Source organism: Suillus paluster (genome assembly GCF_016628075.1).
Source record: "Suillus paluster strain FC165 chromosome Unknown EDB91scaffold_37, whole genome shotgun sequence".
NCBI classification, from domain to species: Eukaryota; Fungi; Basidiomycota; class Agaricomycetes; order Boletales; family Suillaceae; genus Suillus; species Suillus paluster.
Genome location: NW_024537597.1, coordinates 50,624 through 75,696, shown reverse-complemented (window position 1 = coordinate 75,696; position 25,073 = coordinate 50,624). Strand labels below are relative to the sequence as shown.

Here is a 25,073-nt window from a genome sequence, read left to right as displayed (position 1 = left end):
ATAGAACATGTTGACAAAATGTCAAACAATATATATCTGTAATTACTTGTTAAGTTACATAAAGTTAGGGTTCTCCCACATATCTCTACATAGCCAAAGGGTTTTTCCTGATGATCATCATTGATCATGAGCTGCATACTTGTATTGTGAAAGATCTTAACTATGACCTGCTCTACCCTCCAACAGCTAAACATCCTTCTCCTCGATGTGTCACACCAACTCTGCATGTGGTGCACTGGATGAAAAACTGTGTTCTTCACAAACTCAAGTAATACTCCCTGAATTGAGGAAAATTGTCAATCATGAATGCAAATCAGTCAAGAGCACTGACATGGCAGCTGCAGTGCAAACACATATTGATAATCTTGTTTTTCAAGAACAGCTCACAACAAGAGACACTGTGATTAAAACAGAACTCAAAGATTGTTTTCCTGTGAATATACTTCACAATGATACCTTTCCATGTGATGTACTCTTTTGTGTTTGCCTCAAAGATGCTAATAAGGTTATCCAGAAACAAGGTTACAACTGTCCCTGTTAAGGTCATGCTCAAGGGGAGGAGAACTCAAAGGGCTTGGCTTCAGCTCGTGTGCTGTGCCCCTTACCCGAGTATGTGCCCTTAATTTCTGAGAGGTAGGAGAGAAGTCCAATGAAATCTAGGGAAGTCCAGAAGTCAGATGCAGGGGGAGTTTGGCAGAAACTCTGGAGAGTCAGGGGTAACTAGAGTAAGGCTACTACAGACAAGTCCAGAGTAGAAACAGAATGGAAGTAGACTACCCTAAGGTAGAGCCAGAGATATAGTCTAAGGAGTGAATCCAAAGACTCAGAGATGGCCAGGAGGTAAACTCAAGTCCAGAGAAACAGGAATGAGCAGGAACTAAGATGATATTTGAACTGAGGAGGTATGGAGTGTTACAGGAGTTTATATACTGTAGGTATCATTAGGAGGATCAGTAAGCAAAGTCCAAGGCTATGTATGGAGCATGAGGAAAATTAGGGGCTATGTGCGGAGCACATGGAAAGCTGATTAACATAAAAGATGGATCATATAAATGAAGTCGGAAATGAACTAGGAGAATGGAACAATAAGAAGGTATTCCGACCCCCTTGACCAACTCTATTCCCACCCCTAAGTGCTTCACTCTTCTTCCCTGTCGGTCCTCCTAACCCTACTTCTGTTCCCCCCGCCATTTCCACTCTTCTGACCCCCTCTATTCCTTTAGTTCCCCTCATGTTGGCCCACCCAACTGTCAGTCCACCTGACCACCTCACTGGTCCACTTCTAGACAAGGAACCACTCAACTGGTCCTATCTCCCTTTGGTATTATAGTTCCTCCTTTCAGATCTCCAGTATTTTCTATACCTGAATGATTATTGATTTATCACATACATATTGTTCTCCAAGCCTCCAACTTGTATGACTCAGTCATCCTTCTTGTAATACTGTACACTCAGCACATAGCCTCCTGCTATGCTATGCTACTTACCTGGAGTATATCAACATGTGTACATTGTCTGTAGTTACTCAGTCTGAATATCACCTTTTCTAAGCCCTGCTCTTCTGTTCCTGGACTTGGGCTTGCCCTTGTCAACTCCTGTTTGTCGACCTGGGGATTGACCCCCTAGGTCAGCTGCCTTATCCACCTGTCAGACTTCCCACATGTTGGCCGACTTTCCCACCCTTCAGACTTGAGCCTAGAGCTCTAGTTGTTCTGTCCCTCTTGTTTCCTTTCTGCTTTGGTCTTTGTCCAAGCAGCCTTGTCCACTCTGCTTCTACTGTTGGTTCCGACTGAAAAAGAGGACAGATACTGCACAAGAACTGCAGCACTTCTTGATGCTGAATGTACAGCTGATCATTTGTTTGCTTTTGGACAAGTCTCTCACAAGTATGTGTGCTGTTCAGTTGTTTTTTTATCTGTTTTTTTTTTTTTGAATCAATGGCATATTGGTATACAAAAAGAGCACATTCCCACTGCTTTTTGTGTTGCAATGGATGTCTTTCCTGCACAAGCTTCATCTGTCCATTTGAAACATGTCTTACAAGTTCTCTTCCAGCAAAGAGATGTGCACACTTTGGCATGCCAATCTATCATCATCAGTGTTTGAGGCACTACAAATCCTCAAGTTCTCTTCCAAGCAAGACAAGCTGAATTTCACATTGAACTTTATTGCTGAAGAAGTGGATAATATTTTGGGACCTGTGACTAGGAATTCCATAAACAAGCCTGTGGCAGCAAGCAAGCTCAATACACTCAGCAATTTGTGAATAAGAATGAGGATTAGTACTGGTGTTGCCACGATCAAGGATAGAGATCAAGGTAGTGTCATATACCTGATCTGACCGCTCCGATATTGATATCCGCTCTGCTTTCCAACCCCCCCTGCTCCATCCATCCTCCACTCTGTCCGCATCCCGCCCCTACGCTTCCCCTCAACTGCTCAACCGGTCCCCTTCCATAACATCTCCATTCAACTGGACCTCTTTCCCCTTTTAGATATATACTTTCCCCTTTGGTATATGGACCCTTACTTCTGGATCACCAGCAATTCCTATTACCGCTCGATCACTGATCCGACACGTACATATTGATATCCACTCCGACTTGTGTCTTCACCTGTGTAAGTACTTACAAATTATATCCTTGGTACATAGCTTCACAACATAGTTATCCTGGTCACTGCCTCATACATAGAAGTATATAACATATCATGTACTTAGATATTTTCCTCAGTCTTAATATTACTTGTCTTCTCACAGTTACCTCTTGTGAGAATTCTCAGTAGGACCTTGCCTCCTCTGGACACAAGTCTTAACTTGTTGTCACCTCCGACCCTCTGACCCTCTGCTCCGACTTAGAGCCGTGCTCTAAGTGCTCCCCTTAATTCTCCACCCCTACCAATATTCCCCTTATCCCTTTCCCCATCCTCCACATTATCCTCCACCTTCCCTGCTCCTACCAAACCTTTCCCCTACTCCTATCCACCCTCCGCATCACTCCCCACCTTCTCCGCTCCACTCCTATTCGGCTCACCGCTAGTAGCTCTTCCTTCCCGACCCTCAAAGCAGACCTAAGCAGTTCACTCGTCCTATCATCGGACAACGTCGGACCCGCTCCAAATTTGGGGCACGTACTCGGCTAAGGGCGTAGTGCAAGAGCTGAAGCCAAGCCCCGACCCCTCTGCCTCTTGAGCCAGCATGGTACCTAACAGGTAGAAAGAATAGACGAAGCCAAGAACTAGGTGCCTTAGCCAATGTTCATGGTTCTGACTTAGAGTGACTCGAGTGTCTTAGAAGTATTTAATTTCTCTTTATCACAGGCTTCTCACATGCTACTAGTATTTAAACTCTACTCGTACTGTAAGAATCCCTTAGTTCTTTTCCAATCGAATCAGACTGGTATCTGGTGACTTTGCGATAAGGATTCTTTTCTATTCTATTCCATTCCTTGTGCCGACACATCAAGTCTTATCAAATTTTGACTGCCGTCACAAGTACTGAGTCTCTTGGATTATATCACAAGGCTATAGCTACATTTAGTCAATCTATTATTTCTGCCAACTGTCCTGCCCATCATCAGTAAACCACAATGGTCTGTACAGAGCTGTACAGTTCACCAGAGCCACAGCTTGGTCCCACTGTCACAGACAGGCCCATCTCTGTACAGCTCTGTACAGAGCTTCCCAGAGCTCCACAGTAGCCCTCTAGTTACACAGAACCTTTCCAAACATATTAGAAATCGCTTTTTTCATTTTTATATTAACTCAAGTCAAACATGTAAAATTAAATTTAAACAAATGGATTGCAAAAGAAGCAACTACTCTACTGGACTCATCAATACAAACAGTGAGTAAGGATGTGAGATAATCAAAGTGCAAGAGTGCAAGAGAACAGGTTGTCATCATAGTTGTAGTCATTCATCATTGTCATGTTGTTGTCGTGTCGTGTCGTTGGGTCGCTGCCGTTGTCGTGATAGCACTGTCATAAAGACAAGTTGTTAGTAATGTATATATAAATGAAAATGAAAACATGCACCTATTGCGCGTGCCACGAATGAACAAGTGCAAACACAAAACAAGCATGAAAATACTAGTAAGTAATGTACATACATACATACATAAAAAAACACACCTTCGAGTGGTGAGAAAGATGGGCAAGAGACAGGGCATGACGGGGCACGAGAGATGGGCAAGAGAGACGGGTGAGAGATGGGGCAAGAAGACAGGTGAGAGATGGGGCATGAGAGACGGGCGAGACAGGGCATGAGAGACAGGCAAGAGACAGGGCGAGGGATCACACAGGGTGAGAGAGACGGCATGTCGCACGGGGCGAGAGAGACGGGGTGAGAGATGGGGCACGAGAGACAGGCGAGAAACAGGGCACAGGAACACGAGAGACGGGGCAAGAGACGGGGCATACGAGCACGAGAGACAGCACGAGAGGAGAGGGCGCGAGGCCCATCAGTGCTGGGGAACAGATCAACTAAGGTCAAAGTAGTTAGTGCCGAGTCTGCTGACTGTGCCGAGAGAGTGGGAGAGGGTGGTTAAGGTAAATATAAGCAAGCAGTAATAAGAAAATAAAGAAAATAAAAGACTTACTTGAAGGATAGCAGTGGTGCAGGTAGAAGTTAAGAGTCGAAGTGTAGAACAAAGACTTCTGAAATTTTCGACAAGTTGAACAATGACTTACATCAGCATTGCCGAGTTCTGTGAGGTTCTGTGGTGCTGTGAGAGCTGTGAAAATTAGCAAACACTGTGCAAGGTTTAGTAGTTCACTGATGATTGCCAACTTCGTGAAGTGGAATGAAGTGCACTTCGGCTTACTTCGTCCACATCGAAGTGTACTGAAGTGTATCTAATTTCCACTTTGATTCGCTTCAGTTCACTTCGCGGCAACACTAAACAGACTTTGCAAGACCTTAGCAAAAGTTCACGTGGTCTTTGATATCCCCGAAAAGGCTTACCCATCACGTTATCCTGCGAATGCGTTCGACCTCCAAATTCGAAGCCAGTTTTACCAGTCCGTCTATCGACGGCTTGCCTCATAGGTTTAACAGGACTGGTCACGAGTCTAAGTTCTACCACCAATGCAATCATTTTCGGGCAGTAATGCATTAAAATGATAATATGGGCTGAGTGTGCATGATCCTTTACATAAGACGAGACGCCTTCACAACGTTGAGCATCCTACCTAGAGCAATTAAACCAAAGCTTTGAGCCCCAAACATGCTTGGATCTTCCTCAAGGGTATCTTCCGCTACACGCCACGCCGCCCAAGAGCGCTTGAACGTTTCCGCCATCCTTCGCTGTCCTGCATCATCTAACTCTTCGCGGAAGGCCCAATCCTCGTAATCCTCTTCCACATACGCTTCCGTCTCTGATAACCCCAGGCCCTTCGCCTGGAACTCTGCCTTGACCGCACGGACAAGCTCGTGCGTCTGGGACTATCGTTAAGGAAGTCGTGGCGCAGATTTAACGCCATGCTTACCTGCAAGTTCATCGCAGAGACTGCATCCCGCCGACGTTGATGGTCTGACCAATCCGCCATGATGGTCCCGCTTACTAGTTCTGCTTCAGAGACGTGGATATTCTTGTTTTTTGAAATTGTGTGCGCTTGCCCGATGACCAGAAGCTGTTCACAATATGCCTTAAGTAGATATGTCATCTCCTCGATCAACTCTTCACTGGGATCGGTCAATCCTGAAAGGCCGATATGACGGAGGTCCACACGAGAAAGTGCGGTCTTCACGGTGTCTCCGTCGGATGGAGAGTAGTTCCCGTTCCATGGTGGAGGTATCCCATTCTTCAGTGGTACCCGACGGAAGAGTTGACCGAGCAGTTTCGTGCTTCTGTAGTACTGCCCGCTGGTGAGATCAGCAGCCTCTTTCGCAAGAAAATCAGGTCTAAGTTGAGTCCTCGGAAGCCACGGTATGGATTTGGAGTTGACAGGAGTGCCGCTCTTCGGAAAATCGAGCGCGTGTGAGGCAAAATTCGCGAGCTGAATGCATTGTATGCAATCTGGATCATTCAGGTCAGAAAACCTGAGATGACTTATGGCGATTGGACCAATGAGGTCCGCCTGAATCTACATTCCACAATTCATCTTCCAGCCATTGGAAGTTTGGATGCGACTCACATAGTCAATTACGAAATCCGCGATATCAGAGATGTCACACGGCTTCGGTGTCGTCTTGATGGGCGCTGCTGTATATTCTCCTGGTTCGTGGAGTTTCCGATTTGTTGGTATCAGTCTCGGCTGCGGAATGCTCAGGCGTGAATGAACGCATCAAACTTTTGAGCTTACATCAAGTATTAGGTTGAATATATCGCCATCAAGATCGCCCCCACTCAGACACGATGCAAGTGCTCGTTGACCGCTGTCGACGATGTAGCTCAGCGTGCCTTCGTTTCGAACCCTTATATAAAACTTACTCGCAAGAAAATACGATGACGTTCTTCAGGTGCTTCAACTCTGGCCGTTGTACGGCGCTCACAACCTGCAGGTCGCCCGGGTGAATCTGTGGGCTGCGAGTGATGGCGATCCTGCCCGTGACATGCAGAACAAATCCCGTTCTTTCATCGAACACCGTTGCGTATATTTCTCCCTCCCTCAGACAGCCCCATTCATCGGAAACGCCAAGTAGGGTATACGAACCTGGCACTGCTATATGGGCACGGTACTTCAAGTCCCGCAGGATGTGCGTCTCGACGCAGTAGAGGGAGCTTTCTATGAGCTTGCTGGTCCATCGAGATGGATCATCCGCCGTGTCTCCGATTTTCAGCTGCAAAATGGATGACAGATTTGAGAAGAGAGACGGTAGGCGGAAAGATGCCCCCAGTCCGTGCTGCTGGATAACTTTTGAGGCATCGGTAGACGAAGATCGGACGGATTGGGCTCTGCGGATGCCATCATCCTGCAATTCAATGATTCTATCGGTGTCCACACCCAAGAACTCCAGAAGGACGACGAGCGGACGATTGAGGAACATCGCTATTGGTCCCGCTGACGTCGATTGGACATCAAAAGTGAGATTCTCCAATGCATCGAACTTGATCTGCGACGGACGAAGGCGAACGAGCTTGCCTCCAATGGTGGGATCTTGCACGACCATGCCTTTGGCACCACCAAGTCGAAATTGGAAGGCTGATGGGACATTTCGCAGGTTCGCGGGCCGCTTCTTGCCCCTCTGCATAGAGACCCATATGTCCTTGGCAAGCTCGACCGATATGGAACTGCACCCGTCTGTCATAAGCTCACCAGAAGGTGAGTATCTGTCAGGGCAACGAAAATCTACTTCTTCGGGAAGAAGTGTGATTGACGGATGCGTGCCAGAAAAGGCTTGAGACCACCTCGCAGCCAAACGAGCTGGTTGGTGGTAAAGTTTGGAGAAATCGCCCTAATGGTTGCATTCGGTTGACAAGATCGACCAAGGCCAATGCCGACTCACCAGGTTGTCCCGGATTGACTTCGCATCCAGCAGCTTCCCATTCTCATCCTGGAACGGTGTCACAAACCACACCGAATGTTCTTTCAGACCGCTCATCGAATATCCCAAGAACTGGAATTGGCGTCCCGCGATGCGATAGCCATCGAGCAGAATAGAATGATATCGATTCCGCAAAAGGCCTGTAATGGAACAATTGACCTCCCGTTTCAGTCTTGAGCGATTCTCGTCCTGGAAACTGACACGAAGGAAGCACTCTGGATGTCCATAGCGGCGCAAAACACTATTGGACTGGTCTGGGATAGGTCCCTCCAAGATGTACCGTGTCGGTGTGAGAATGAGATGGTAGGATAGGTATATCCCACTTCCTGGCGGCGGGGCTAGAAAAGGACGGGGCTTCTGGTGCTCTCTGATAAATTCCTGCGTAACTTGGCCAAGAAGAGACGTTAAATTGCCTTGGCTGGATTGCTGCTGCCTATGGTTGTGACGTGTTGTGCGACTTGCACTGCGTCCTTCGACCTCCGAGGCAAAGGATCGAAAAATTTCTGGCGCATCGTTACCATGCCCAGCTTGCAACGAGAGGATGGCCTCCTTCAGCGACCCTATTTCTCCCAGACTAAAAATAGAATTGGCAAGGGTCTTTTCCACCTCGAACCCAAGCTTGTATGGGATCTGAGAGAGGAACCTGTGAAACTTCTCAACAGATTTACTATTCGAGCCTACGCGATCACGGATGAGAATATGATGTTGTGTGGAGTACCGCAGATGAAGACGATTTTGACACGCGTAAACGAACACATCCGCGTCTGACTGACTCCCGAAGGCCAGCATCAGACTATGGCAGCCAGGAGGTATGACTTCATTAGAACCCAAGCCCACCAGACGGTCAGAGCTGGTGTTCCCATTTCCATTGGAGTCACGTTCCAAGGAGTACACAGGGGGCGCGTCGGCACGAATGAACACGATAGTGGTATCTTCATCCCGGTTACCCACTAGTGCAATATTCAGAGCCGCATAAGATGCAGTAACGATTGTGTCCCCCATGACCTCCGCCCAATCGACATAATCATCCAGGTGCTCATATGTGTTCAGCTGGGGCTTGAACGTGAAGCATACCTGCCGACGCTCCAAGTCACAAAACACATAAGCTAGACCAGCAGGGGAGACCTGCGAAGAAAAAGATCCGTCCCGGAGGAAGCGGCCGAATGAGTAGTGAGGAAGGTGAAGAGACTTATTTCTATAGAGAAGCCGTTCAAGCTTCTCTCGCAACTGTATTGGGTTGCACCATGGAACATCATTCAATCTCTTGATTCGGACCTCGTGGATCGCCTGCGTGCTCCTGCTGAGGAGGATTGGTCGGCCTTTGACGACAATCCCTGCGCCACCATGAACACGCAAGAGAGCGACACCGGCATCCTCCATTGGCAGAGTGAGGGTGCCTTGCTGTCCGTTCGGGTGTGACCCGTCTGATATATAGATTTCAAAGTTGAGAAGAGGATTGGTTGGGAAAGGGGGATTGTGAATGATCTTGGCGAACTCGATTGTCAAGTCATCTGTGGTAACTGCCAGAGGGATGTTGCGCATAGAAATCTCCATCTATCCAGTTCAATGTCAAGTGTACGTTTGGATCGTGAAAGTGTTACTCACCTTGTGTGAGTTCGATTGGTATCAGCGGGGAACACGATCGCATCAGCACTTGAATATGTAGTGGGTTTTTGATCATGGATAAGCGCGCTACAGAAGCCAGATCAGAACATCACCATCATTGCGGGTAGAATACTAGGGCATGAGGTCGGCACGAGGTTCCTTGGTTTTTGTCACTATCATCTACCCTGAATCACGCGCGTGAGGCGAACCGTATCATTGCGGAGAAGACCATACCAAAGATAGAACTGATCATTGCCGCTCAAAGGAAGATTACGCCGGTAGAGCGCGGGAGAAACTCATAATTACTCCTGGATCTGGGGCTAGACGACTGCGATACCAGGGGGAGAGCACCGCCGGAAGGAAACCGGCATCTCATCTGACTTTCATTTCTACCTGATATCTTGGCACGGCGCCTGATACTGAGCAATTGTTAAGAAAGGGTGCGCAGTAGCAAGATTTTGGATACAACCGAGTTTGTGAGGGCAGTCTGCCAAATAAGATTAGAATCTGATAAGAACGCCTCGACATCAGTCCTTACCCTTCCTGAGACGCGGACCGCTGCACACGTGGGCCTCAACCCTTAAGCTGTATCCTGATCCAGAAGATGGATGACTGGGATATCAAAGTTCTTGACTAGCATGACTTCGGGCAACGTACAAATATATCACCTATTCCTTGATTGCTCTATTATTTGGTGGTTGATCTTTTCGTGGGCGCACCTTTGAGGGCGGGCTCATGCTTGGTTGCCAAAATGTCTAAAACTTCCAAAAATCCTGATGCTCCGTTACATTTTTCGACATGATGATCCCGGTTCTGCTTCTTCCGGGACCGTGCATTGAACTGTGAGACAACACTTGCCTGCACTTTTGCTGTCTCAGCAGCTTCCCACCTGTGGATCGACGACGGACTTGGATAACAGAAACTTGTCTTTCAAAAGCTCGTGGCTTCAGTAAGTATCACAATAGCGGTACAAAGTACAGATGCTCTGAGATTATAAACGGCTTCGAGGCTGTACCGTTGTTCTGCTGAAGCGCCAGAACGAGTTCTATCTCCCCGGGATATCTTTGAATAGGTTAATAAAAAGTTGGCGAGGGCAAACAAAGCGGTCACCTAAATACTCGTAACCCTGTGTTGGTCTACGATTGGTTATATCAGATAGCTGTATTCTTCTTTTGCAAGCAGACCACTTGCCAGCAGAGTGCATGATCTTCTGCTGCAGAAGCAGAAGTCGAAGCTTCGTGGCATTCGCAGTTGTTTAGTTGTTGGATGCGCAAGTAGACGTCATACGTTGCCTATGCAGGATCATTTCCATAATCAAGTTCAAGACTCGAACTTTGGACATGTTGGAATTTACGCACACATGGCAAACTGATACCAAGTTCCGCACTTCAGAAAGACCATAAGTACCGTCAACATGTAGTCCTGGAGGGGTGCGTAGATCGTATCTTCTGGGACAACATCCAAGGTACTCCGGCGGAACTCGTCGAGCGACATCCTAGCATAGTTATCAACTCTGCCACGACCTTTCTGGCGTACATGGGTCCTCTCTCGGGGTTGGGATAGGTGATTTGAGACTATGACTATGCTAGACGTGGAACGTACGTGGTGGTCAGGCAAAAGAAATTGCAACAACTGTGACTATCCTTGCGTGTGAATTTCCATGTCACGTTGACAAAGTTATATTTCGTGCAAAGTCGTTACACACTGTTGAAGCGTCTCTCTTGTGGTCTGCGCATCACTATTTCGCAGGACTACACGACTCTGCTGGCACTATATGGTTGACTCCGCCAGCGGTTCTCCGGGCCCCGTTTCTTCTCCTACCGTCTCCTCAGTCCTCGGTATAAAGGGGTCCCTTCGTTTTCGCCGTCATGGTGCAAGTCAGAAGGCGCACGTTGTCCTACGACGCGTAGAACTTGCTGAAGAGTCCGGAAATGATACTGGTAAAAGCTCCACTATATACTTTAGCCTTTTCGCGCAGAAGAGAATCGAGGTCAAACCTGGCAAGGAGATTTTACTGGCTGTGGCATCCGAGGACGGATCCTTCACAGACCAAGCAGTCATTTTCGAAGGAGATCTTCTTGGTGCAGATACGCGAACTGAACCCGAACAAGAAACCACAAATAATGTCGAACATGTCGTTGAGGTTCCGTTCGTCCCTCCAAAAATGAGGAGAACCTGGACCAAGGCATATGAACAGGTGAGCGTAGTTCCAGGTGAGTGATACGCGCTTGACAACGGGGGGTCCTTTTCAATGTGCTATTTACCGTGTAGATAGCGCCAACCGCCCGCCACCTCCACCTGAGCGTGTATCAGTGGGTATCCAGGTTCAGCCATCATGGGCAGTGAGTTCGGTCCAGGCAGTTCCAATGACGTCTCCTGTTCAAATTGGACAACACCCGTCACTTTCTGAGGACTTGAGCCTCGATACAAGCCCGCCGGAGGTAGCTGGAAAATCTTCAGCTCCTCAAAAATTATCTTTATCTCCGCCTCTTAATGTTCTTGTGAGTGCACTTTCACTTACTCACAAGCGTGATCCTGAGTCACAGTAGATAATGGACGAAGATCGTGAACGTAGCTTGTCACCAATGAGTTTAGGCTCTCCTTGTAGCACTCCTCCTCAATCCCCCATTGTCGAGCGCATACCGAATGTTTTCAGAGTTCAAAGCCCTGTTACAGAGCCTCCAAGAAGTTCTCAAGACAGCGGTATGGACCTCTCAAGTGACGCACAGGAAGAGGAGCAAATTGAAGAGGATCTTCGCCATCCAGGAGACACTAGCAGTTTACCCGCAGAACCTAACACTCCTACTTCTGAGACTGCCGACATGGATCTCCAGTCTTCTCCTAGCTCTGCATCTTCCTCGTCGTCTGATATACCTGGTCTTGTAACTGGTTCATCATGGCGTGCACCTCCACCGAAGACTGCGCCACCTCAACGAACGACGGATCCTGTACTGACACAAGAAGCAAGTTCACCCCAAAAAACTGTTTTTCCCTCTGTACAACCTCCTGTTTCCGAGCGACAATCTGCTTCTCCAAAAATATCTCCACCTTCTGCGGTGCCTCCTACTGTCAATCAACCCGTAATTCTACCTCCAAAACTGACAATAAACGTTCCAAAGAAACCGGCAATCGTCAATCCATTCGTTTCTGGTGGATTTATGACAGAGTTTGTTGGTTCGCCCGCCTCGCTCACTGCCCACAAATCACTACCACCGAAGTCTCGCACAGGTTCACCGAACATGTCGGACGCACAGGTAAGTATGACAGTTTTGATAATGGACCAATTGGACTCACATATGTCAATCCTCAGTCAACTCCTACGCCTATTTCAACACCTACTCCACTACGTCCCAATCCTCCACTTCAAGCACCTACTTTCATTCCCGCTTCTTGCACTGTACCCGCTTCCCTGTCCCCTCCCGCACCTTCACCTAAGTCTGCAACCAAGCCTTCCTTCCCACCTTTAGCAGTACCCGTAAGACCATCTACTCAAGATCAACGCCCCGCCGCCCTCCCCTTACCTCCAACACTTCCATCCGTCCCTCAACCGCCACGAACGCAAGCATACCCCAGTTCTCTCCCCCCTCGCCCCTCAGAAACTGTAATTGCTTACTCAAATAAGGCGCCCTACAAGGCGGGTTATTCGCCTTTGACGTCAGCCAGCGATGCGAGACTATCTTATAATGCTACTGGACCAATATCTAATCCTTTGAACATTCGCCCTTCACGGTTTGCCCCGCTCAAAGCCACTCCAATCCAGTCCCAGCAAGCACCGAAGAAACCGCTGACAATTGGCAATGGCTGGCCATATACACGACAGTCTAACGGACATGGCTCTACATCTACCTCACCTGCGCCATCCAAGCCTCCACCCCCACCTGCAGGTACTCATCGACCCCTCACACCCGAAAGTACTCGTTCGTCGACGACACCCCCAGGTCTAACGAATTTTGTTGCATATACCTCTCCATCTCCTCCCGGTTTCTTGCATAGGTCGTTAAGAGATAAGCCACCCACGGAGTCTCCATGCAGTTCTGGCGGGCCCAAAATAAAAAACGGCAAGAACGCATCTCTGCTAGAATCTTCGCTCTTACCTGATATTTTTTTAGAACATACTGATATCCCATTGCCACCAACGCCCACGACGACCGTGAAGCGGACCATTATAATCCAGTCGCCAAGACCTGTGTTGCCCGCTCCAGCCACGTCTCCCAATCTTTTCAGGTTTTCCAGTCAGTCAAATAGTCCGCCGTCCGATGGCAAAGGCAAGAAACGGGCGATGTCCATAGCCGAGTCTGACACCGACAGCTCGCGCCCACGGAAGCGCGCACATCCCTGGCCCACACAAGAGAGCATGTATTCCACGCGGATCAAGAGTGATGGCGATGCTGGCGTCAGAGAGATCGTTTTCAGCTCAGATGGTGAACGAATGGCTGTCGTATGTTCGTTTCTACCTTTTCTTTTCCTTCTCCTACTTGGTGCCAATCTGTTGAATGTAGGTCATGACCGAACGATCCGAATATGGAGTGTATCGAATCGAATTGAAACTGCTCGCCTTGCGCAAAACTCGCCGATATCGTCTGTTGCTTGGATGATAGATGATAATGGCGTTATCACGCTGGGACAGGATGGCATTATCAGCAAGTGGACGCGAAACGCAAGTGTCGATCTTTTTGGACATGAGGTTGATGTTAGCTGACTGTTCTAACCAGAACCAGAACCATTGGCAGTGGGCGAAGCTCCTTGATGCAGGGAAGGAGGAAGCCATCTGCTTCACCTACAATAGGGATCGCCTTGCCGTTGCATTTCCTCGTTTTGGCGTGAAGGTGTGGTTATGGATTAAAGGTTTGTGCTTCTCTCAGGTTTCAGAAAGCATTGTCAGATCTGTCGCAGGGACATGGCAACCACAGCGGTCCATTCTTCGACAGAATGTGACGTGCATCAAGTTCGTCGAGGATGGGGAGGCCTTGCTCGGAGGCACTAGTGACGGCGTATTGTAAGGGCATCAGAAAGTGTTGCTCTGGTAACCTCTGATGACAGATGTGACGACAGATGGTATTGTCAAGTACCCAATGGGACGCTTCGAGCCTACGCGTTTCTCAAAGCTAAAATGCATGCGTCCTATTTCTGATTGCCTCACCTCACGACTGACATGATCTATGCGACAGACGACACCTGGACGTCAGTCCGAACGGAGATCAGGCTCTTGTATCTCAAGTAGGCGCTCGTGCTCACCTTGTAGGCATTCAAGGGATGGATCGCAAAGGCAAAATCGAGCAAGTATATGCAATCAACGGAGACTCGACAAGTGATACGAAACAAGCTCCCCCTGCGGTGTTTGTCAACGGTGGTCGTTCTGTGGTATTTCACAACAGAGATTCTTCTTGTTTGGTCTGGAACAAAGGGAAAGGCGAGGTTTTGAGTGGTCTGGATCATGGAGATAGTACGTCGATTGTGAATTTTGCTCGACCTTCTCGTTGACCTGATGGCTTCTGATGTAGATGAGCAAGCCCAGGCCGTTGCAGTCAGTATAACGGGAATCGTTTTGGTATTTGCGTTACTGAATTGCGATGCAGGGCTTTGACCGCGCATCCCATTCCTACATTGTTACGGGAACTACACAAGGCCTTTTGTCGTGGTGGAACTCTCCTCCCGATCAGTGATTCTAGGTAAGAACTTACAGTACCACTTTCGGCGCAGTTGCTCATCAGGAACATTGTCTCCGCGTCAAGCAACCTTCTTGATTAAATGGGTGAAACATGCTAATCAGTCCTTTATCCCTTCTGGAAGGATACAGTGTACCAGTATTTTGCATGTGTCGCCCTGACTAAGTTATGATACGAGCATTCTATAATTTGTGTATGGACAATAACTATTCGTTCAATGTTCATGGAGATTTTAGGGTAGTTTCTGAACATGTTTTATTGTCGACGACGAAGACGGGGGAAATTTCCGAAGGTTCAATAAATGCCTTGGAGACTCGTAGGAGTGTTTGTTGTTGTTTGGCTGATTAGGGCCGGTTCGTCGGGTCAAGTGCACTGCATGATCAGAAGTCGTAGTTGAACTCGTCCGTTGCTCGTCGTCGTCGCCAACATCGACACCGTACTTTCTCATTTCTTCTACCGACGTGCGTCCAACTTCCTCTTTCTCTTTTGCCATCAACTTTTCTGTGCTTAACCGATCCAACTGACCTAGGTTCTGTTCGTAAATTAGAGTCCAACCTTCTCTGTCGTGATTGGGTTACTTAATAGCATTTCCCTGCCTCAACTCTCCTCCTTGAATTTTCCGGAACAATTGGTGAGCCTCCTATTCATTTGTCTAATTACCCGGCAGTCGAGGTTTTCACCCTGCCTGGTCGCGCGGTTGTCATGCTACTCCTTGCATACCGCAGGCGTTCTAAAAGCGGTCATAGAATGCGTGGTTGACGCGTGTGCTAACTTTTCGCCTTAATAGCCAACTTTGTCACGTAGAACTATCTCAACGACATGCAGACAATCAAGGTTGTAGTGGTGGGAGACGGTGCTGTAGGCAAGGTGCGTGACGTGTTATGATGACGTGCCCTGGACTTGAACGTGTGTACTCAACATCGCCAGACTTGTTTGTTGATCTCATACACCACGAACAAATTTCCAAGCGACTATGTCCCGACTGTAAGTTCATTCCGAAAGATAGTCGAACAGTATGCTAAATAAGCGCAGGTCTTCGATAACTACGCGGTCACCGTAATGATTGGTGAAGACCCTTACACGCTAGGGCTTTTCGATACCGCTGGTTCGTGTCTCTTTGTAGTCTCCATGGTAGCTACGCTTCATGCAATCGCTCACACATCACTTCCATATAAAAGGGCAAGAGGATTACGATCGTCTCCGGCCACTGTCATACCCGCAAACCGACGTCTTCCTTGTTTGCTTTAGTGTAACGTCCCCTCCATCCTTCGAGAACGTGAGGGAGAAATGGATCCCAGAGGTGCACCATCACTGTCCAGGTGTCCCATGCCTCATCGTTGGGACGCAAATCGATTTGCGGGACGACGCTCAGGTTATCGAGAAGCTCTCCAGGCAGAAGCAACGACCGGTCCCAACCGAGCACGGCGAGAGGCTTTCAAGGGAGCTCGGGGCTGTCAAGTATGTCGAATGCTCAGCCCTGACGCAGAAGGGGTTGAAGAATGTCTTCGACGAGGTCCGTAGGATTTCCGGCATGTTCCGTCCGAATGATTTCACTGATATTCCACCAGGCTATTGTCGCTGCGCTGGAGCCACCTGTGGTTAAGAAGACACATAAATGCGTCGTCGTTTAATGAATGATCCATCACGACGGTACAGATTGTTTTATCTTCTTATGACTTCTTTACGCCTTGTTCTGCCTCATATATCCTTCTCATCTTTTTTATGTCGTTTCTCTCGTTGCGTCAAGACATCATGATTTCCCCCAGTTCAGTAGCATCTGTTCTCTTCCGCACGAGCTGAGTAGACCTTGAGGCTATGCTCGTGCTCTTAGAGAAGCCGATATCGCCAATCTTTCTCACACCTGTGTTGTTCATATTGTTGGGAACCGTGGTGTGATAGGAATTTAATACCCATGACTGGGACATCTCTTGTCTATTCATTACAGATTAGAGATAGTTTCAATGTAGGACAGGATTGTGTCGGCGAGCCTCTGCGAAACACAGATCTGACCTGGGCTACTGTCATATAGGAAAACTCGATCATAGTAGCGACAGTTCAGGTGCCTTGCAAGTATATGAGAGACGTCCAGAGGCACTGTGTGATTACTCACCATCCCTCGAGTCTCGAATGCAAGCCAATCTCCTGTTCCAGTTGGTAGAAGACCCATAGAACGACACTTCCAGAGGCCGACTGCGAGTGTCAAAAGGTTGCACGCGATGTATGCTATCTTCTGGAGAGGAAGGACCTTGAGTGACTTGGCACTAGCAGGTGTAGGCGCAAATGGTGCGAATGCTGTCTCGACAAATAAGACATTTGACACGTAAAACATTGGACAGACATACCTGCGTTCATGCCAGCAATACTTTTGAACGGCGTGAGGAGAAGCATGAACACGATACCCATGCTGAAGATCTGCACTCCTCCCCCGGACATGTACAACATGAATGCTTGCATGGGGAGAGACTTGGCTGGGGCGATGGCGAAATCCCAAGCGCGCTTGTCTTTCAGTGATGCATATGACGAGGTTGCTACCGCCGAAGCCTTGGCTGGTGTTCTAGACTGTTGGAGGCATTAGTTTTCGTTTGCATGGTTGGGTTTGCGCAGGACTGACGCTGGGTGTAAAGTTGGAAAATCCTGGAGGAGGAGGAAGGTTCCGCCATTTGCTATGATCTAGGGATGCATACTCGAGGTTGAAGCAGTTTGCCATGTGTTCGAAAGTGGGTGTTAGAGAGTACGTTTCATCAACGTCCAATCAGGCAAGCGAGGAAATTCGCATCAGATTCCCCGCAGTAAATACAGGAAAAGAAAGTTAAAACGGACTGTCTTCCTTCTATTCTATAGGGAGACTACGAAGTACCATGATTTAAATGAAGGACCTTATTTTCCTTATTCCTGATGCTGGAGCAAGGCTAGAAATCCAAAAATGAGAGTACCGTTACTAAATCATGTATAGCATGCATTCAAGGTGCCGAAAGTTGACGTCGCAGGCGGCTCTATTACAACGACTGCCCAATACCAAAAAACGATCTGAAGAAGGCAAAGTTTCTCCATCACTAGTCTCTCCTAGTCAGTCCATTAGACGGGAACCTTCTATCAATTAAAGTGACGAGCGATACCCTGGTAGACGACCTGCAGGTCCACTAATAGACACTCAACTCACAGTAGCTAAACTGATAGCAAGTGTTGCTCGAGAACCTCACGTGCAAAGGAAGACAATCTGATACATTAGATAGACTAAGTTACAACTGAAATAAACGACACACATTCACCAAGTTTTTCCCATTTAATACGGCACAGGAGGAGGCGGAACCATCGCTCCGGGCACATTTTGCACAGCGAAACCAGGTGGTGGCGGTGGCGGGAATGCCCCAGGATTGAACATGGGCATGTTGGGTGGTGGAGGCGGCATTCCCATTCCAGGTGGCATCCCTCCCATCCCTGGCATTCCCTGTGGCACGACCGCCTGCGGCGGGTTGAAACCGGGGGGAGGTGGCGGCTGAGCAAGCACACCCGCAAACTGCCCTTGATAAGGACCCTGGAACCCTGGCATGGGAGGACGAGCACCAAAAGCCATCTGCGCAGGAGGTGGGCGAGAAGAGACGGGAAGCGCGTTGTTCTTCCGTGCCTGTGCTGCGAGTAGACGTTCTGCTGAGGTCCCGTGACGCTCGCCTTTGCCGTCTTTTTTGAAAGCATACTGCACAGTAATGGCTTTGTTCATGAGGAACTGGCCGTTCATGGATTCTGTTGCGGCGTCGGAAGATTCGAAGTCGGTGTATGAGACGAAGCCGTAACCCTTCGAAAGCCCCGTGCCAGGATCCCGTGCAATCTATCAAATGAAATCCCTTAGTGAAGGCATCTAGTTGTTCACATACGTGATACGTACCTTTGCAGTCGTGGCCATCATACCAAACGCACTGAAAGTGTCGTATAGTAGTCGCTCATCCACGTTCTCGTCGAGATTGCCAATGAAGAGGTTTGCTCCCACGTCCAGTTGCTTTTTGTCTGATGAAGCCTGCGTACAATATGGAATGAGGATAGACCTCCAGAAGAACAATCACAACAACTCGCCTTGTTCACCCTGATGGGCTTTCCCCATAGTTTTATCTGGTTCATGATTTTGCATGCATACTCGGCATCCTCCTCTGTCAAGAACTCACAGAAACCGTACCCCTGATGGGCCATTGAAATACGGTCCTTTGGAAGATGCACATTCACTATAGACTCATCAATTTCCGAATAGCTGGTAAATTGTACGACTTTGCTCACCGACTGGTCCTGCTTGCAGCATCAACTCCCAAATCAGTGCATCAGTGCACCGTTCATCGAGATTACCCTGTCATTGATGAATGAGTATGGAGTTGCGTGTCATCTGAATGGAGCGCATACCAAGTATACAGTAGCCTCCTGATTTCTATCGTCTTGAGGTCTTCCAGACATTGTCACTCTGAAGGTATAGCTTGGCCTGCCAGCCAAATGTATGGGCTTAGTAAGCTTTCCACTTTAAGGTTTATGGTTGGCGAGGCCTGTAGCATCTTTTCATCTTTTCCGACAGTATATAGCCCACCTTATGAAAACGAACCAACGATTCAAATGGAACGATATACGCGGTGCTAAAGCTTTCCGGAATTCAAAAAATTTCTTTCAGATGCCTCGTCCAGTGACTTTGACGGACGCCGATGATATTCCTCATTAGGCAACATCGCAAGGATCACTGCAGTCAGTGGAGTCCACAGTGATGATCTGGGCAAACAACTTTATCCTTCGCATCTTCCATGTTATCTGAAGCGTTCGTTCTTCTCAACATTCCCGACGTCACACTGACGACTTCGGGAAATCCGCAGTCTGGAGTGCTTGCATTGGAATGCGTTACCGCACAGGCGGGCGATGTGCACCACGCCGAAGTCTACCTTGTGATTCGACTCGGCTCATTTGAATGTCCCATCGATCCAACACGGCCTATATACTTCTCATTTGATGCCCAGCTGGGACATAGGTCATACACACTTTCTAGTCCTGATGGGAGCACGTTGAGACTTGACCTACCCCTTTCTAATGTACCTCACCTATTGGAGGATCAAGACACGCTTCATGGGATATTAGCACAATACGCGGAAATGCGCGAATTTACTACTGGCAACAAGGACTCCAAAGCCGCTGCCGCTGCTCAAGCTCCAGTTGTTTCACCTCAGGGGTTGTCCGGTGATCACGAAGCTATGCGGGGCCGCCTTGTCCTGATCGATGAGGATAACGGAGAGATTGTTGGAGAGCTTGACAACGAAGTGAAGATTGATGAAGATCCTTCTCTCTGCGTTCAGGGTAGAGAAAATGACCCAGTTATGATAGAACTTCCAGAGGATGATACCCACGTAGCTCTCGTTCGTGCAATGCCTCCAGAAGATCAAGACTGGATAATCAAGTCAGCTTCATTGGCCAGGTATTTTCTTCCGTTCTTGAGTGAGAAAATCCAATTGATTCCTCTTTGCAGCAACGTTATCACCGGTACCACCAAGTTATTACTCACTACGATGACACACGCATCATCATACTACATCAATCACTCAACACCTCACGCGTCAGTAGGGCCATCATCCTCGGGCTCTGCAGCTAACCCGTTGCCACCACCTCCTCGTGCTCTCGTCTTCCTGACATCCGACAATGCCCGTAAGGGTTTATCCGCTGTCCATACAATGAGCGCACAGGCTGCGACTGTGAGCACGAAGACCGTATCCCTTGTAGATAGTATGATCAAACGTGCGATCGGCACAAAGAAGGCCCAGCAGCCTCAGGCCCCGCACGATGGAAGTCCTTCCCGTTCTCCTAGGTCCCACTCTCCACAACCTCCTCCGTATTCAAGAGGAGCTTTCCAGGCTTCTCATCAATCTTCGAGCACATATTTAGCACCAGAACCATCTAAATTTACACCACCCCGATCACCTTCGCCCTCTGTTTTCCCATCGCCATATCCCTCCGACAAGAAGCCGCCTTTACCACCGCGACAGTCAGGCAGATCTCCATCTCCGCGACCGGGTAGTGCTCCTCCCTCTTCTCCGCGGCCCCCTTTGAAGCTGCACCATCGTCTTCTTCTCTCTGCGGACCTGATACTATCTAGCCTGGATTCTTCGATGAAGCAGTTTGTTGACGTGGGAGGTCAAAACTTTGGTCGAGCCGTCGAGCACAAGTAAGTAAACACTCAATCAACTACGCAATTCGCAATTGAATTTGTTTTATGATTGCGATAGGTACGGTGCAGAAGCTGCACGCAGCGCTGGTTTGATCACAGGCGTGACGAAGAATATTGTTGCAGTTTACATAGATATGAGAGGTATCGGGAGACGAGCGATCGTCAAACGTGCTGGCAAGGAGTTTGTGAGGGCAAGGATGGGTCACCGGACTCAGTTGGGTCCCTGAGCAATGTTCTCCGTCGCACTTTCTGATTGTATTCCTTTGGGGTCCAAGCTTAAGACCTGCCAGTCAAACAAGAGTGATTACTCGTTATTGTCAGAGAAATATATATGCACCTGGAGCATATTCGAATGATGATAGCATCTCACTGTTCATGCAAGCTGATAGCTTATTCTACGGTAACCAATTACCTTACAACATGCAAGGGTGACGATGGATACAGTATGTAACGCCTTCTTTACAACATTGAGGCCGAGGCGTGATTATTTAGGAAATGATTTAACCCCTCAGGCTTCGTTAACGTTCGCCACTCATAGTCCTACTTCGATATCAATCCGCGTGGCTCATCTGAGGCTCCGACTAGATATGAGTCTCATACGACTCTCTCAACGTCTCCCCGAATTTCTTGTGAGTGCCGCTGATAAGCTCATCTAGAGTAACGCTATCATATACCACCACGAAGTGGGGGTTCTTGAAAACCCAGAAGGCAAAAGAACGCATCACACAGGCTGTAGATTCGGAACCCGCTGGGCAACTACACAAGAAACCCGAAGACAAGGGTAAAAAAGGAGAGCGGTATGTCGCTATAATTAACGCCTATCCATCGATACGGGCGATTCCAATCACAAGACTCCATGGCTTTCCAAAGTTGCGAAGACTCGGAGACGAGCCACCATCCGAACCTATCACCTCTCTCTCCAACCGGAAGGCAAGGAGGCTGCATTGAAGGCGCAGAAACTGGCCGAGACAGCCGAAGACAAAGCAGCCCAGGAAAATAGCGTGTCAACGACTCTGTGTGTTTTCGTCTGTGTCTTTGTACGATATTGTGTAGAATACTTGGACGAATCCAGCGCCGTAAGTATTCCATACCATGGGAATCGTATTTGAAACGTGTAGCTCACAAATTTTCCTTGTATGTTTCTGTTACTGAGACCTTCATGCGAGATGAGTAGCTCAAGTCCATTCACGTGTTTCCAAGGCGTATTAAGCGCAGGCTCCTTGCAGGTTCTCGCAAGAGCAGCAAGTGTATCACTTAGTGTGTCTTCATAGATAATTGCGAATATGTTGGTTTCTGTGGGTAAGAGACAGATGTGCATGACAAATATCTCAAACACGTTCGCTGCTTTCTTTCAATTGAAGAAAGACCAGTTGCCTTACATAAGAAAGATATCACTTGTGCGCTGGCCGTCGGGAGCAGACGGTCAATAAGACACGTCGAAACCTTCAGGTAACAGGCGCTACTTAAGCTGAGGGCTCCTCAGATTTTACGACCATTCCCGCCGTCATGTCTCTCGATCTCCAGCCATTCATATCCTTGTATCGATATGCTCTTCAACCAATAGCACCATTCACCTGGTTTGGAACTAACGTCTGCTCCCTCGACCTGGTAGCCGCCTTCCGGCTTTGCATCGCCTTGAGACAGATCAGGGAAAGCTTGCATGCCACCGCTGGAGACAGTAGGCTTGTGCGTGCAGAGGAGAGGTCCTTTGTAAGAGACGCATGTGCCACGCTGACGATTGTATTTGGAGGAGAGGCTATCATAGGTATTACTTACTCTCGAACCTTTTATGTAGGGGACTGCCAGGGCTGCGCGTACTGACCGCTCCCCATGTTCAGGCTCTCTACTTGGTGTTCCGCCATCTTTCATGCTCTCAAGTATTTCCCCCGGTATCTACATCGCCACACAGGCAATTGTAGAGTATATCCCTGTCCTGCCGTCAATGTCACTCAACACCGAGTTCCCTTTATCCTTTGTCGACGGATTTACGCGCGCAATGCTCCTCTGCAGTCTCGTACCACCATCCGTCATCACCCACACGTCCCCCGCTATCGCATCCTCCCCATGGACTCTCCTGCTCTCTTCTCTCGTATGTCATCCCACGCAATTTCTCCGGTACTTGTGTCTATTTCTATTTACCTATCTAACACCCTTCCCTACCACAGGTGATCGCCAATGGCGGCTTTTTCATAACAAACATGTTCTCCTTCATTGAGCCTACCCCGCTTACGCTAACGACCCCCGCCGAACTTAAGCCCTATGGCTGGACGGCTACTGACCTCTGGTGTGCCCCGCTCATCACAGGGCTCTATGCCCTCTTCACACACGCCCAGCCATTCTGGGCGGAGCTCCATGGCGTGATTTCGACCGTCCTCGGGAGCGCGGGCGATAAAGTCGAGCCGATGGACCCTGAGTCCGCTCGCGCGTTATGTGCGCTCATTCTCGCAGGGATGTTCTCCATTCGAACTGCGAAGAACTTTGGGCTTATCTGGAAGAGGAGTAAGTTCTATCTGTTGTTTTTATGTTGAAGCGGTACTGATGGTTTTTTGTGTAGGTGTAGTAGAGAAGATTAAGACACAGTGAATACCCACCATGATATATTGGTTTTATACCAGAAGCTATAAATATACACAATATAGACCGAGAGTGGTTTAGCAATGGTTACAGCAACGACACATAACTGCAACTCTAGATCTACCCGGTGTCTACTATTATGTGTCACCTGTCGTAATTGCGAGGTAACCGCAACAGAAAGAAGGGTGATGAAACCCGAGATGACATTCGAAGAAACCGGAGCCGAAGTCTCGATAAACCAAAAACTATGTTCGGCTGCCAAAACTCAATCGGTGGGTGATTCAGTCACCGACTTGTGGAAGACTACCTGTGAGGGCCTTTGCCTCCTCAGTGGGAACTTCCCTAAGATGATTCAAGTTGGTTTTATTTCCAACAGGCATGATAACAATGTCCAAGGCTGCGTGATCCCGGAGTTCCTTCATCCACTGCATCACATTGACGTACGTTGCATATTTGGCAATGTCGTACACCAAGAATGCACCGACAGCACCACGGTAGTACCTGCGCTTAAATAATGCACGACGATTGCGGAGGGCGACTGCGTAGCAGCGTACGCCGCGGTGGTGATAAAAATTCAAGACAATCAAAGGCAAATACCTGTGGTTTTGCTCCATTAACATCGAATGGACAACGTAAAGACTTATCGATATCGCTAGTCCGGAAGATCCAGGAGGAGGTTTGATCGAATTCGTGCAGTTGTGACATCCGGCAATGAAGTACTAATCAAGTTGAGACTGCGACAAAGTAAGTAGACCAAGTTGAAACCGCAAACCGGCGCCGCGTTGATGAATGACAAACTTCTCGGAACCAAGGAAATCCATTTACAACAGTATCTCTTACTACAAGTATTATGTTTTGTCCGGTGCCATCATGCACAGCTATATTCCTAGCCTGTTAGTTAACTGAGGACGATATTCTGAAACACCCAGTGCTCTCCAGTAAAGAAACTATAAGCCTCATCTAGGTCTTTTATTCCGATCGGTCTGAATGATTTGTCCCGTCATTATTAAAGACCGATTTAGAAGGTCCGAGACAAAGACTGTCCCATGCGGAGTCGACACGATTCAAGAGAGCAATGTACGGATTGTGCTTGTTCTCAGTCGTCTACGATCGCATTTTCTCCTACAGGTTGGCAGCTAAAGCTAATTCACAAGGAGACATACATTTGGCAGTCCGAGAATCCCAAAAACTACGAAAGGGCTTCTTTGGTAGGTTTTCCACCCCGGAGCTGAGAGAAATCCAAAAGGTCGAAGTGTTCCGAGTCTTGCGAGGAATATTGGCGCGGACTGATGTTCAGAGCCCTCTGATTGAACTACTCGTTATCATAAGGTCATATCGATGGCTACTCCTTAGATTTACAGCAGTCATAACAGTATGCGAGATGGTCTGGAGTGGGTTTCCACCCTATCGGGCAGTCATACACACTACCCCAGCATTTCCCTTGGCAGACTGTTCCACCTGCTTCATCGGTATTACTAGGAGCTGCCTTCACCCCAGCGGCAGCGGCAAGGATAACGAGGTAGGTGAACTGAATCTTCATGGTATCTAGTACTTATATGCGTT

General features: G+C 48.3%; 9 protein-coding genes across 9 annotated transcripts; 5 read left to right on the top strand and 4 right to left on the bottom strand.

Annotated features, from left to right (window-relative positions):
• Window positions 1–5,061: 5,061 nt before the first annotated feature.
• Window positions 5,062–9,351, bottom strand: EDB91DRAFT_1141387 (RdRP-domain-containing protein). The gene is made up of 8 exons (XM_041319005.1): window positions 9,324–9,351; window positions 9,090–9,274; window positions 7,446–9,038; window positions 6,430–7,394; window positions 6,302–6,374; window positions 6,134–6,253; window positions 5,486–6,082; window positions 5,062–5,435 (listed from the first exon to the last, which is right to left on the bottom strand). Exons 3-8 carry the CDS (start codon window positions 9,036–9,038, stop codon window positions 5,148–5,150), a joined length of 3,636 nt encoding a protein of 1,211 aa, XP_041175768.1. The 5' UTR covers window positions 9,090–9,274; window positions 9,324–9,351; the 3' UTR covers window positions 5,062–5,147.
• A 1,515-nt stretch (window positions 9,352–10,866) lies between these two features.
• EDB91DRAFT_1015900 (uncharacterized protein) lies at window positions 10,867–11,088 on the top strand (the record flags this gene model as incomplete). The annotated part of the gene is made up of 1 exon (XM_041312484.1): window positions 10,867–11,088. A coding segment is annotated over one exon (222 nt), but the record flags the coding sequence as incomplete, so codon positions are not given.
• Window positions 11,089–13,680: 2,592 nt separating this feature from the next.
• On the top strand, window positions 13,681–14,752 carry EDB91DRAFT_1055305 (uncharacterized protein; the record flags this gene model as incomplete). Its single annotated transcript, XM_041313904.1, has 7 exons — window positions 13,681–13,752; window positions 13,802–13,934; window positions 13,983–14,085; window positions 14,142–14,207; window positions 14,258–14,532; window positions 14,591–14,613; window positions 14,666–14,752. The coding sequence occupies 7 exons, from the start codon at window positions 13,681–13,683 to the stop codon at window positions 14,750–14,752; spliced, it is 759 nt and encodes a 252-aa protein (XP_041175766.1).
• A 707-nt stretch (window positions 14,753–15,459) lies between these two features.
• EDB91DRAFT_494505 (small GTPase CDC42) lies at window positions 15,460–16,540 on the top strand. Its single transcript, XM_041327459.1, has 5 exons — window positions 15,460–15,622; window positions 15,683–15,739; window positions 15,788–15,860; window positions 15,934–16,268; window positions 16,324–16,540. Exons 1-5 carry the CDS (start codon window positions 15,575–15,577, stop codon window positions 16,384–16,386), a joined length of 576 nt encoding a protein of 191 aa, XP_041175765.1. The 5' UTR covers window positions 15,460–15,574; the 3' UTR covers window positions 16,387–16,540.
• Window positions 16,541–16,576: 36 nt separating this feature from the next.
• On the bottom strand, window positions 16,577–17,700 carry EDB91DRAFT_494494 (uncharacterized protein). Its single transcript, XM_041327458.1, has 4 exons — window positions 17,367–17,700; window positions 17,098–17,314; window positions 16,866–17,047; window positions 16,577–16,818 (listed from the first exon to the last, which is right to left on the bottom strand). The coding sequence occupies exons 1-4, from the start codon at window positions 17,460–17,462 to the stop codon at window positions 16,795–16,797; spliced, it is 519 nt and encodes a 172-aa protein (XP_041175764.1). The 5' UTR covers window positions 17,463–17,700; the 3' UTR covers window positions 16,577–16,794.
• Window positions 17,701–18,050: 350 nt separating this feature from the next.
• Window positions 18,051–19,192, bottom strand: EDB91DRAFT_1034906 (uncharacterized protein; the record flags this gene model as incomplete). Its single annotated transcript, XM_041312783.1, has 5 exons — window positions 18,051–18,581; window positions 18,639–18,757; window positions 18,814–18,969; window positions 19,022–19,088; window positions 19,142–19,192. Coding segments are annotated over 5 exons (924 nt in total), but the record flags the coding sequence as incomplete, so codon positions are not given.
• Window positions 19,193–19,209: 17 nt separating this feature from the next.
• Window positions 19,210–21,291, top strand: EDB91DRAFT_1224496 (uncharacterized protein). The gene is made up of 4 exons (XM_041320953.1): window positions 19,210–19,253; window positions 19,335–20,189; window positions 20,241–20,933; window positions 20,995–21,291. The coding sequence occupies exons 2-4, from the start codon at window positions 19,528–19,530 to the stop codon at window positions 21,161–21,163; spliced, it is 1,524 nt and encodes a 507-aa protein (XP_041175762.1). The 5' UTR covers window positions 19,210–19,253; window positions 19,335–19,527; the 3' UTR covers window positions 21,164–21,291.
• A 1,037-nt stretch (window positions 21,292–22,328) lies between these two features.
• Window positions 22,329–23,659, top strand: EDB91DRAFT_1141315 (uncharacterized protein). Its single transcript, XM_041319004.1, has 4 exons — window positions 22,329–22,701; window positions 22,775–23,025; window positions 23,102–23,435; window positions 23,491–23,659. The coding sequence occupies exons 1-4, from the start codon at window positions 22,443–22,445 to the stop codon at window positions 23,517–23,519; spliced, it is 873 nt and encodes a 290-aa protein (XP_041175761.1). The 5' UTR covers window positions 22,329–22,442; the 3' UTR covers window positions 23,520–23,659.
• A 1,040-nt stretch (window positions 23,660–24,699) lies between these two features.
• Window positions 24,700–25,050, bottom strand: EDB91DRAFT_1249822 (uncharacterized protein; the record flags this gene model as incomplete). Its single annotated transcript, XM_041323147.1, has 3 exons — window positions 24,700–24,822; window positions 24,870–24,914; window positions 24,961–25,050. The coding sequence occupies 3 exons, from the start codon at window positions 25,048–25,050 to the stop codon at window positions 24,700–24,702; spliced, it is 258 nt and encodes an 85-aa protein (XP_041175760.1).
• Window positions 25,051–25,073: the final 23 nt, after the last annotated feature.

Coding starts and splice junctions, on each gene's coding strand:
- EDB91DRAFT_494505 (XM_041327459.1), top strand. CDS start 15,575: ATGCAGACAATCAAGGTTGTAGTGGTGGGAGACGGTGCTGTAGGCAAG. Junction 15,623..15,682: donor GAGACGGTGCTGTAGGCAAG/GTGCGTGACGTG, acceptor CAACATCGCCAG/ACTTGTTTGTTGATCTCATA. Junction 15,861..15,933: donor AGGGCTTTTCGATACCGCTG/GTTCGTGTCTCT, acceptor TCCATATAAAAG/GGCAAGAGGATTACGATCGT.
- EDB91DRAFT_1141387 (XM_041319005.1), bottom strand. CDS start 9,038: ATGGAGATTTCTATGCGCAACATCCCTCTGGCAGTTACCACAGATGAC. Junction 6,375..6,429: donor GTCATCGTATTTTCTTGCGA/GTAAGTTTTATA, acceptor CATCGTCGACAG/CGGTCAACGAGCACTTGCAT. Junction 6,254..6,301: donor TATTCAACCTAATACTTGAT/GTAAGCTCAAAA, acceptor AGCATTCCGCAG/CCGAGACTGATACCAACAAA.
- EDB91DRAFT_1141315 (XM_041319004.1), top strand. CDS start 22,443: ATGTCTCTCGATCTCCAGCCATTCATATCCTTGTATCGATATGCTCTT. Junction 23,026..23,101: donor CTCTCCTGCTCTCTTCTCTC/GTATGTCATCCC, acceptor TCCCTACCACAG/GTGATCGCCAATGGCGGCTT. Junction 23,436..23,490: donor TGGGCTTATCTGGAAGAGGA/GTAAGTTCTATC, acceptor TTTTTTGTGTAG/GTGTAGTAGAGAAGATTAAG.
- EDB91DRAFT_494494 (XM_041327458.1), bottom strand. CDS start 17,462: ATGGCAAACTGCTTCAACCTCGAGTATGCATCCCTAGATCATAGCAAA. Junction 17,315..17,366: donor TTTCCAACTTTACACCCAGC/GTCAGTCCTGCG, acceptor TGCCTCCAACAG/TCTAGAACACCAGCCAAGGC. Junction 16,819..16,865: donor CATTCGAGACTCGAGGGATG/GTGAGTAATCAC, acceptor TATACTTGCAAG/GCACCTGAACTGTCGCTACT.
- EDB91DRAFT_1224496 (XM_041320953.1), top strand. CDS start 19,528: ATGTTATCTGAAGCGTTCGTTCTTCTCAACATTCCCGACGTCACACTG. Junction 20,190..20,240: donor AAGTCAGCTTCATTGGCCAG/GTATTTTCTTCC, acceptor TCCTCTTTGCAG/CAACGTTATCACCGGTACCA. Junction 20,934..20,994: donor GGTCGAGCCGTCGAGCACAA/GTAAGTAAACAC, acceptor TGATTGCGATAG/GTACGGTGCAGAAGCTGCAC.